At 28.2% G+C, this 12,345-nt stretch overlaps 1 protein-coding gene across 1 annotated transcript; it reads left to right on the forward strand.

The window, feature by feature from the left end:
* The first annotated feature begins 2,080 nt into the window (after positions 1–2,080).
* Positions 2,081–10,603, forward strand: LOC123292195 (putative neutral sphingomyelinase). The gene is made up of 7 exons (XM_044872758.1): positions 2,081–2,300; positions 2,375–2,548; positions 5,262–5,445; positions 5,847–6,004; positions 7,924–8,104; positions 9,053–9,164; positions 9,775–10,603. Exons 1-7 carry the CDS (start codon positions 2,263–2,265, stop codon positions 10,137–10,139), a joined length of 1,212 nt encoding a protein of 403 aa, XP_044728693.1. The 5' UTR covers positions 2,081–2,262; the 3' UTR covers positions 10,140–10,603.
* Positions 10,604–12,345: the final 1,742 nt, after the last annotated feature.

The following is a 12,345-nucleotide window of genomic DNA, read 5'->3' on the forward strand; positions in this document are numbered from 1 at the left end:
CCAATCAACAATAAACAGTTGGCAATCGCATTGTTACCAACACATCCTAACATAATTGTATATTATTTTAGTTTGTTCCAATAGTTCCAGTCATATACTGCTGTACTAAATTAAAAACTTACTACAAAATAGGGGAGATGGGTTTTTCCCATAGGTGTTTTTATACCATGTATTGTAACGCTTAAAAATATTGATGCTACGAAAATTTTGGTATAGGTGTTCATAGAATCACCTTAGTCCATATCCGGTTGTCTGTCCGTTTGTCCGTCTGTCTGTCAACACGATAACTCAAAAACGAAAAGAGAAATCAAGCGAAAATTTTTATAGCGTACTCAGGACGTAAAAAGTGAGATCAAGTTCATAAAAAAGCAATATAGGTCAATTGGGTCTTGCGTCCGTAGGACCCATCTTGTAAACTGTTAGAGATAGAACAAAAGATCAAATTTAAAAAATGTTCCTTATAGAAAATCGAACAACTTTTGTTTGAAACATTTTTTTGTAAACATCACCCATGAGGGCGCTAATTAGGTGCAAATTTTATAGTATGTGTTAATATGGGAATATCAGCTATGTGTGTGTGGCTATTTAAAAGTGGATATCTATCTTTAATTAACGTGACGTCAAAAAACAAACGTTTGCGTCATCAACACTGTCTATACATGGTATTTCAACAATTAACTCAGTTAATTGTTTGTTTTCACTTGTTCCTTATTATTTTATGCTAAAATTTAGGTTTAAAAAATGTTCAAACTGAATGTAGAGCTGTCAATAATTTTTATATCATGTATATATGAAATATATCAAGGTATACTAAGTTTAGTCCCAAATTTATATTGATGTTCCGAACAAAATTTTGGTATAAGTATTCATAAAATCACCTAATTAGTCCATTTCCGGATGTCTGTCTGTCCGTCCATTAACATGATAACTCAAAAACGAAAAGAGATATCCAGCTGTTATTTTTATGGTGTGCTTAGGTCGTAAAAAGTGACGTTGAGTTCAAAAATGAGCAATCTATGTCAATTGGGTCTTGGGTCCGTTGGACCCATCTTGTAAACCGTTAGAGATAGAACAAAAGTTTAAATATAAAAAATTTACCTTATAACAAAATAAACATCTTTTGTTTGATACATTTTTGCTTGTAACATCACTGTTTACCTGTGACGGCGCAATTTATATAGTACGTGTTATATGTTATATCAGTTCTGTATGTGTGGCTATGTAGGAGTGGCTATCTTTACATACATGATTGCATAATCAACACTGTCTATACATGGTATTTCAACAATTAACTCAGTCAATTGTTTATGTTCATTTTTAAAAAAATGTTATTTTTACCTGCCAGATTCAAATGATATGACCTAGCTACGTCATAATCGAAACTATATTTAGATCATTCAGCCTACATTAAAATCTGTCTTTTATGCTGAGTGTCTAACTTAAAGTGAACTTTGTTTGCCCGAATACACTCAAAAACCTAACAAATTGTTGATTGTAGAAAGTCTATTAAGGTGCTGATTTGATGAAAAATAAATTTTTACTAGATAGCTTGAGAAAGAGATTACAGCAAAAATTTTGTTCGAATCGCAGTTTAATTGCGTCCACAATTTTAATTAATTCGGTTTTACTTACAAATAAAATTTTGGTTGCAACTAATTGCAAACGTGTAAGTCCTTATTAAAGCACATACTGATAGAATAATAGGAACAAACCGTTTATTTTAAATTAAATTTATAATAAATTCAAAATTTATAAAAGTACCTAGTTAAAGATAAAACGGAAATTTAAAATCCGGGGTGCCCAAAATCCCCTTCGTTTACTTTTTGAAACTTATTATTCTTTCAACAATCCAAAAAAATATATAAATTTTATAAAATGAAATGTCAAAATCAAATGACATTTCAAATTAGAACATGGGTGGGCGATTTGTATTCCTTGAAAATTTGAAATTGTCAATTGTAAATGTTTTTAAACTCTCGAATTTCAATAAGTTAATAATTTTCATGACTAATTAATAATTTAAGTAATTAATTTCATTTTCGATCAATTTAATTAGTTTAAATGATACTGCGCGCGCTTATCTATTCATGTGATTTCTAATATATTCCAATGCCGTTGATATCAGCAATTCAGCAGTCAGAAATCAGTACTTGACGTGTCTAACAATATCCCACACGTTTTACGACAATGAAAACTGTATTCAAACAGCGATTGTAGAAAGTGTTTCGATTTGCCTAACAAAGACAACTTTCAATTACTAAAATGTCTGTTGACTTAAGTATACTTACATTGAATTGTTGGTAGGTTTTATAACAATGACTATTTTTATTTATCAATATAAATATTGTACCTAAAAATATTATCTTAATTTAAGGGGCATACCGATTGTTTCAAAAAATCGTAAAGCACGCATGAAAGCAATTGGAGAGATATTAACAAATGGAAAATTTGATGTTGTATGCTTACAAGAAGTTTGGAGTAATGCCGATTATGAAATTATATCGACTTTAGCAAAGAGTGCTTTACCTTATGGTCATTATTTTCACAGGTTTTATTTTTATTTTTTTTAATATTACGTATGTTAACCGTTTATGAAATAAACTTGCAGTTATTTTATTAGCTTACTTATAAGATTTAGGTCTGCCAATTTAGTTTATGATCTTAGAGTAAAACTTATTTAAGTATGTTAATTTCATTAAAATTTATTCGGTTTATAACATAATTGGATATCAAGATACTAACCTAGATTTTTAATATTTATTCTCGATTTCTTCACCTCGAGATTACTTGAACATGACTTAGTTTTATTCTAAATGCAAAGAATAGAATTAATAAGACAAATGAAAATATAAAACTGATTTATTTTTGAAGTTCGCACCATTTTGAATAGATGCCTCTCTAAGTACAGACCTTAAAAATTAACAGTTTTCCGTCAATTAATTAATCGATTTTGAGTAATTTATTTACCAATAGTCTTTTTTTACCTCAATGTTGGAAAAAATATTTGAAGATAGAGTAAGTCTTAACAAGTCTTAGAAACTCTAAAAAGTCTTAGAAACTCTGAATTTCTAAAAGTTTTTGGACTGTCCTAAGATTTTTTCAGAGTTTCTAAGACTTTTTTTTTTAGAGTTTTTAAGACTTATTCTTTCTTCAAATATTTTTCCACCTGGGTGTTTGTAAATATTTAATATACTTATGAGAGATATATTAAATCTAGGCTAATAATTGTTACGCTAACAAATGTTGAAGATAGGACCAAAATTTACCGAAACAGAGATAGCTTAATTTTTTAAATTGTATTATACCTAAGGGAAAGTGATTTCGAGTTCCGTATTAAAGAAGAGGTCATGAATCTGTATACAACATATATTATGGATCTATTTGTGAACGAAAAATAGATCATGAGTCGATGAGTTTCATAACGATCAATATTTTAAACTGTAAGATATAGAATTAATGTTTGAAGGCAAAAAAATTGTTTGAAACATTTCTTTAGTAAAGTCTACTCATTTTTAACTCAAGGTGTTTAAACTATTAAGTTAGTTTCACTTGTTTAGTTTCCACTTACTTTTGTTCCATGAAACAGATTACAGAATTTAAAGACAATGAAGAAAATATCCTGGTGGAAAAAATAATTGAAGAAAGAATAAGAAATTCTGAAAAAGTCTTAGGAACTTTGAATTTCTCAACGTTTTCGGACTAGTCTAATTCAGAGTTATTCAGAGTTCTTAATACTTTTTTAAAGTTTCTTTATTTATTCTTTTATTTGTCACTATATTATGGGTAAGGGTTTATAATGAACAAGTGAAACGATTCGTGAAACAGTCATCAAGTGACCTAGTACTTCCAGTATTCTATTGCCGTGCTGGTGTAGAAAAGACACCACCACATATATACTTTTTTAAACTCGTTGATTCATTTTTTTTAAAACGTTGCTATACAATTCATTCCACTCAATTTAAAAAAATTGATAGCTTTTAAAATATTAGTGAGGGAACGAAAATTTACTCATTTTCACATTCTAGAAACCCCTGTTGTTGAAATTTTTTTAAATTTTGACCTTTTTTTTTATCAATTTTTAAAATGTTTTAACTAATGTTTACAAAATTTTGTATAATCAAAATATCGAGCACTGGGTGGGGTTAAATAAAAATTTTAAAAAATGTGATAGATAATTAGATAATTAAATGCAATGATAAATACCTCCTTTTATTTCTAAGTGCTCTGTGATTGGATAAATTTATTAATTGATTTTGTTAATTATATAGGAAATTAAGCCTCAGATCGAAATTTGTTAAAGACGTTTGTTTTTATAAAACTTAAGTTTATTTAGGAAGTGAAGAGTTATGCAGTCAATTATAAAACACCTTGTATAATATTTATTAAGAACAATGCAAAATTTCCAATTACGCAAACAAAAAACCACTGAATAGATATTTTGGATATGACTATGTTTTTCATTATTTAGTCTTGTCTTGTACTTACTTTTTTGTACGCTCCATATTTGTATTAGATGACTAATTTTATAAATATTCAAGGATTTGCTTTTATTTCTTACAAAAATAAAATTTTAAAGAAATCATTAATACAAATTAAAATAATTCGCACAATAGGTACAATTGATTAATATTATGTTACATTGTTTCAATCAGGTCATTATTCATTATTCATTGATAAGAATTTTTTTTAATGATATAATATAAAATTTGTTAATAAATTTAAAATTATATATGTTTATAATAATACTTTATATATAGGGTGTCCCGCGTTATAGTCATTGAGATAAATACCACGATATTCGAAGTAAAAATTTTATTTAAATTTAATACAAAAAAACATACAACAGACTAATATTTCGCCAAATATCTATATTTCGATTGCAGCACAATCATCGTCAGTAGCTAATAAATTTTTTAAGACCCACAAACTTTTTGTAACAGTTCACAACAAATAACCGAACGCGCTAAATAATTTCTAGTGAACTATTTCAAAAAGTTTCTTAAAAGTCTTGAAAAATTAATTTTTTTGTTTTTGTGATAATTGTGTATTTTTACTGACGATGATTGCGTTGCAATCGAAATGTAAGTCTTTCAATTAATCGTCAAAATGGGTTAATTTCGTGATCTCATCACCCTAAAATCTAAACTAAATATCCAAATTAAGAATATATGATTAATTTTGGGATTGAACAATAAATTTCTGTCTAAAAATAAATGAAATCTAGTTTAAAAATTAGTTTTAATTTTAATATTTGTTAATAGTGGCGTCGTTGGATCTGGTATATGCATATTATCAAAATATGTTATAAAGGAAACATTTTTCCATCAATGGCCCGTTAATGGTTATATTCATAAATTACAACATGGCGATTGGTTTGGTGGCAAAGGTGTAGCATTATGTCGAATACAAGTATCAAGTTACATTGTGAATGTTTACTCGGCGCATGTTAGTATCTCGCAATTTTTCATGAAAATTAATTATCCAAGAGCCAGTCGTTGTTAGCTCTGGCTGAAAGCACTTTCAAGTTTAATTTTTTAGGATAACATAGTTTATTGCATGATTTAAATTATAAAACCTCTCAAATATGAGTCGAATTTGCGTGGAGAGGGTTCCGTAATCATCGAAATTAATATGGAGATTTAGGATTAAGATCTATGAGTTTCGTTTCGTTATTCGTATTTAACTATTTTACGTTTTTTTTTTTTCGTATCGGATTAATTTATTATTTTAAGATTTAGTTTAAAATTTCAGAAGCCTAGTCCTCTGTAAACTTTGGGCAATTAATAAAATTAAGCTGGAGTGTTCCTACCAAAAATTTTTTTGTAAATTATTTTAAAAAATTTTAGTTTCATGCTGAATATAATCGAATATTTGATGAATATCGTGCACATCGAGTTATGCAAGCATTTGATACAGCACAATTTATACGATTAACGTCTGGTAGTGCAAATGCTGTTATTTTAGCTGGTGATTTAAATACAGAACCGAATGATTTAGAATACAGGTAATATGTTAAAAAGATTCTATTCAAAAAAATTGAATGACTGTGGTGGATCGAATGAATGTCACAATTTGCACGTGCTTCACAGTTTGAACTTGTAATTTTGTGTTATGTCGGGTGATCTGCTTTATGTATCTGTATATAGGGATCTCTGAAAAATCTGTTCAACGCTCTACTTATCTCAGTATAAAGTTCCTTGACTCTCTACGGTCTTAGTGTTTCGATTACGTAATTTAAAAAATTAAATTTTAATCAGTACTTGCTAAATTATATATACGCCGGTATACGGGGTGTTCCAAACCACCCGTCCAGGCTGATTATTCTGAATAGTTTTCAAAAAAAATTGAAACGAAAAAACACGTATCAAATATTTTTTGAAACTCTATCTAACCATACCAAAAACACCTTCCACCCTCAACCCCTGTTAGGGGTAGGGGGTGTAACTTGAAAAAATCAAATGGAAACCCCTATTTTTTTCTGCAGATTTGGATTCTTCAGAAGAAAAGACAAACATTTTGTCTAAGAAATTTTTCCCGATTTTCGGTAGATCACGCTACAATCGACAAAAATCGTTCTTTTAGATTTGGCATTAGAATTGCAGTTCAAGTGAAGGCGAGAAAAGTTTTTTGAGTCGAGAATAGTTATTTTCAATTTTGTTTTTGTTTTTTTGAAGAAAAGACTATTCTGTTTTTGTTTTTCATATTTTATTATGATTTAGAAAAATTATTTTTGTAAAAATGTTTTTTTTTATTTTGGAAAGTCTGAAAAAAAATTAAATCTAAAATGATTCATATCTAATTCTTTCTAAGAGCTTTATTTAGCATCCTCCCAATTGTCTAGTGGTTTACCTCAATTACCGCAATTCGACATTTTCGCTTCTCTTTTATTTTCGTTGAATTTCTAACTTTTGTGTTGCTTTTGTTTTGTTTTTGTTTTGGTTCTGTGTGTTTGTGTTTTTATTTTTTTTTTTACTTTTTCGTTTTGATTTTTGTCATTGAACGGCGCAATTCTTATGCCAAATCTAAAAGAACGATTTTTGTCGATTGTAGCGCGATCTACCGAAAATCGGGAAAAATTTCTTAGACAAAATGTTTGTCTTTTCTTCTGAAGAATCCAAATCTGCAGAAAAAAATAGGGGTTTCCATTTGATTTTTTCAAGTTACACCCCCTACCCCTAACAGGGGTTGAGGGTGGAGGGTGTTTTTGGTATGGTTAGATAGAGTTTCAAAAAATATTTGATACGTGTTTTTTCGTTTCAATTTTTTTTGAAAACTATTCAGAATAATCAGCCTGGACGGGTGGTTTGGAACACCCAGTATATACACCGTTCTATTTACGAAGAAATGTTTAAATTAAAGGCCTTAGAAATTAAATTCTCCAAATTTCTAAGCCAATCGAAGCAAAATTTTTAGAATATAAAATTTAAATTGAATTAATTATTTGCTTCAAAAAAGTACTCTTGGTAAGATTCTATTGCTTACTTTCACACTTGACGTTAAATTTATAATTTTAATTATAAGAAGAAATTTCAACACAAAAATTGAACTATGATATTAAGTTGTTCCGGATATTCTTTACAAATAGAAATATTATGAAATCGATACTTAAAGGTCGTACCGTGTCCACACAACAGTTCAAATCGATTTCTCTAAGCAAATCAACAAAAATGGCGCATGTTTACATCATGAACTCTGAAACGGAGTAAATCAAAGAATGTCGCTTTTCAATGTATACAGTTGTATACGCTAAGTAACAGTTGTTACTTAGTAAGTTGACGTTGTCAGTTGCTTATATTTAGATCGCTACCATTGACTTGGCACTGTAGTCTTTCTATAAACGATTTTCTATTAGAGCGTTGTGCCGAACTTTAAATGATATCTTATAATTTTCGATGCTAAATTAAACATATTAAATTTTTTTAGATTGTTATTAGAAAGTAGTAATTTAAGAGATTCATTTACTGTAAAAAATGTATGTAATATTGAGGAAAATGGTACAAATGAATGTGCCAGAAATAGTTATACACCGGCAAAATTGTGCCGCAGCCGTCCTGAAGGCAAACGTATTGATTACATATTGTATAAACCAGGAAGGCATACTGTAGTAAGTATTGTGATTTCATTCATTTTAATCATTAATAAATATCCATACTGTATATAAAATTTATTTTCGACGTGTTTTAATTTCAAGAGTTCTTTTAATTGCCTTTTTTCACTTGTTACATTTGTAAAATGTTACAAATGTTTCGAACTATGAATCTATTTTCAAACTGTTTTCAGTTTTCCATATTACAAATGTAACAAGTGGAAAAAGAATGATTTGCTAATGGGAAGTTCAAAATAACATTATAGGTGAGTCATTTTCTCTAAAATGGCTAGTAGCTCAATTTGTAGTTAAACAATAAAAAAATTAATTACACAAAAGTTTCAGAGTTTGATGGGAGGCATCATGTTTTGACATCAGATTGGACATAGTTGTCAGGTTGCTTTAATAGCCAATTTAGATTCTAAACGGTAAGAGATATAATAATTTTTGTTTAAAATATTTTTTCGAAAAACTTTAACTTTCGGAGAAAATGCGACTTAAAAATATGTCATTATTGCATTTAATCGAGAGAAAATACGTTTAAAGTTTATCGACAAGTGTAGGTCGAAGTCATAGACACAGGCGAATGTTCTCTATTGCCCTTGACAACTTTTGTCTAAAGGTATTTTCCGTTGTTGGCGTGTTTTCTTTCGATTAAATTCAATAATGACATGTTTTTGGGTCGCATTTTCACCGAAAGCTGACGATTTTCGAAAAAATATCTCTTACCGTTTAGAATCTAAATTGTCTATTAAAGAAACCCGAAGAACAAGATCCAACCTGATGTCTTCCATCAAACTCTGCAACTTTTTTTGGATTTATTTTTTTATTGGTTAACTACAAAACGAGCTATTAGCCACTATAAATTAAAATGACCAACCCGGTATAAATTCGAAATTATTAAATTCTAAAGAAATGTTTATTTTAAACATATTTAAAATTTAATAACTTTTTTTTTTTTTTTAGTGTGATTTGATCAAATATTGTCTACCATTTCCTGACCGTGTGCCAACATGCTCATTCAGTTACTCCGATCATGAAGCCGTACAAATTTTACTGAAATTATCACCACCTTCAGGTAAAACATTTACAATTTATTGTGGATATTTACACACATTTCATTATTTTACGTTACTTCTACGAGTTTCCATGTAATACATTTTATAAAAATTTGATGTTCCATAAAAAGTTCTCTTTCGTCGTAACTTCGTTATTTATTAAGATATCGCAATTGTACAAAAATCGTTTTAAATCCCTGATTATAGACTTTAAGAGTGGTGAAGTATTGTTTCTCGAATAAATAAAAAATTTCTTCAAAAAAGGATACTAACAATGAATTCAAGATTAGTTCTAGACAGTTATACTGAACTAGTGTCTTACTTGAGTCTAAAAGCAACTAGTACATTTTATTCAGGTAGTTTCCCAGCTTTTCTTCACATATTGTTAAATCGTTGATAGCTAGCTAATTTTTAGAAATAATTATAATAATTTATTTCTAATAAAAAAAAGCAAAAAGTACCTGCATAGATAAATATTTGGCATTTTTTAAGGATTTTTGGGGAATTTAGTTCTCGGTTAACGTTTATTTTCATATTCTGCGCAACCTATTCTTAGAAACTCGAGGAACGAGTAAAAGAACAAAATGTTGTTATTAATTAATAAAAAGTATAAAAGTAATTGGTTTACAGGTGATACCGATGAAACAGATTCGAATTCGCCATTAATGATGACATTAAAAGAAGGTCTTGAAGTATGTAAACAATCATTACAAAATTTACATCGTAGAAAAATATTCTTTTACATATTTGCATTAATATGCGTAATATTATTATTAACAATAGCTAATATTAATGTACCATATCAATTTAAAGTATTGATAGTGTTTATTGAATTATTTTTATCATTTACATTATTCTTTAACATTTTGATGGCAACGTTATGGGATTCAATGGAACGAAACGCTACGTACGCGACCATACATTCAATGGAATTATTTTTAAAATATGTAGCAAAGGTAACCAATGACGATGAAGAAAGTCCTTTTCAATTGTAGAAAAAACAAAATTGATTAAAGAGCGGAAATTAATTTTATTTCTTCTTCGAATATGAGGGGCTTTAATTAAAATGTGATATAAAATTATTTTATGGTTAGAATGATAAAATTTTCATGGGCATTTTTTGTAATAATAAAGATAGATAAAATCGAATTGACAATGTACCTTCATACTTAAAATTTCAATTCTTTTCTTCGTAAATGACCAAAGCAGAAGGGTTGTAATCGGATATATGCCTTTATTTGCAGATATATTGATCTCCAATATTAGTTCGTTAATTTATTTATTATTACATTATACTAACATATCATGTTTCTTTTATCAAATTATCACGTTTCGAGTATTTTATATTTTTTATCAGAATATTTGGCGTTAGATGGACAGTATTGCTTGATCATTTTGTATCATTCACCTAGTAAACGCCGAATACATGAAAACGTATATAACGAATTAAATTTTTTAATTAAAGAGGATTGGAAAAAATACACTCGGACCAGGAGTCGAATCCGGACTTATTGGAGTCATGCCAAGCGCCTTATCCAATTCGGCCATTCGAGCTCTAGGCACTGAGTGTTAATTTTTTCAACTCATCGAATTTTATTTTTGTTTATTTAAACATTATCTTATTTATTATTTATGTTTTATTTACTTATTTACTCTTGCACACAATTTTTATTTACCTTCAAAATCTCGATTATAATTGACGTTTTTATTATGATACAAATAATTCATAGTTTTTTAGTTCAATGTCAGGATGCCCATGAAATATTAGCTTAGCGGTGGTGCCTTTACAATTAAGCATGTTTCAATTCTTATTTCTATTGTAAAAAAAAATCCATGCTATAAAGAATTAATTTACATTAATGAAAATACAATGAAATGTTTAGCAAATTCAGTTTTAAATTTTAATCAACGGTTGTGTTTGATACCGAATTTTCATACAAAATTTACGCTATAAAAGTTTATTTTCAATATTAACAAAAGTTAAAAGCTAAGAAAATCAAACGGAATTTTTCTCAATATAAAACTAAATTTAAGTACTTTTTTCAATAATAATAATCACTGATAATAATAATCTAACCAAGCTCAATATATTTAACCACAGTAAAACTATTCCTGTTGATAGACGTAATGTTAATCGCAAGATAATCTTAATAATTTTAAAATATTCCAAATATCAATAGGACGTGTTTTATGAACTTTTTTGTAAAACGTTTTAAAATTTTGGCTTAACTTTTACTGTCGAGTATTAACTGTTTCAAGTATTAACAAATTCTTGAATATTAAATACATTAAAATTCTTCTAAGGTTAATTTTAACGAATTTATTACAATATTAAGGTACTATTTTTACCTTTTAACCTAAGGTGCTTCCCTTTCCAAAATAAGAATGTTTTATTTTAAGTTTATGTGTAAACAAGTATGGAGGATATTGAATATAAATTATAAAAAATACAAATTTATGAATAAAAATAATTAACCAAAGGAGTACGCTATACCATTTGGAAGCAATCAAAATTTATGGCACAATCTTAATTTGGTTCTTTTTTACAATAAGTACAGGCTAAAACCGAAATAATTTCTCTAAATTAAAAAAAAAAAATTAAAATTAAAGCTTACTTTTCATACAACACTATCATCTCTGAGTCGATTCTGAAAACTAAATTTTGAGGAATATGATAACTTCAGGCGATTCTCGAAATGATAATAATTTATTATACACGAAAAATTATGAGTCAGAAAATATGGAATCAATTGAGCGATATACGCTTTATTAAATTACTAACACAAGTGATTTTTCGTTTCCAAATCTTTCACTCCAATTATCTTTCACATTAAAAAAATGTAATGGTGTTAAATTACACGATTACACCATTTTGTTGAAACAAATGTTCTTTCACATTAATCTTGATCGGCATCAATTATGAAGAAATGTTAATGATTCCACAAACCACTGAAGACAAAAAATGACTTTTTTGGATGAAGTGCCGTTTAATAGTGACTTATAGAGTTAAATTGTAAGTTGAATTTCGAGACTTTATTCGAATTATCGCGACTCTCATACTCGAAATCATACTTTAATAAAATTAAATTGTCTTTCCACTAAAGACAATAAGATGGCCTATTTTACGATTTTTATGTATTTTAGTTGACGATTTTTAAGTTACACCAAAGTTACAGAATCGAACCTCTTGAAAATTATGAA

This window comes from Chrysoperla carnea, chromosome 2 (assembly GCF_905475395.1).
Source record: "Chrysoperla carnea chromosome 2, inChrCarn1.1, whole genome shotgun sequence".
Classification (NCBI taxonomy): Eukaryota; Metazoa; Arthropoda; class Insecta; order Neuroptera; family Chrysopidae; genus Chrysoperla; species Chrysoperla carnea.

What these genes read in the sequence shown, in the direction of transcription:
- LOC123292195 (XM_044872758.1), top strand. Translation starts at nt 2,263, where the DNA reads ATGTCTGTTGACTTAAGTATACTTACATTGAATTGTTG. An exon ending in ATACTTACATTGAATTGTTG is followed by an intron (nt 2,301 to 2,374) that starts GTAGGTTTTATA and finishes TCTTAATTTAAG; the next exon opens with GGGCATACCGATTGTTTCAA. An exon ending in CCGAATGATTTAGAATACAG is followed by an intron (nt 6,005 to 7,923) that starts GTAATATGTTAA and finishes AAATTTTTTTAG; the next exon opens with ATTGTTATTAGAAAGTAGTA.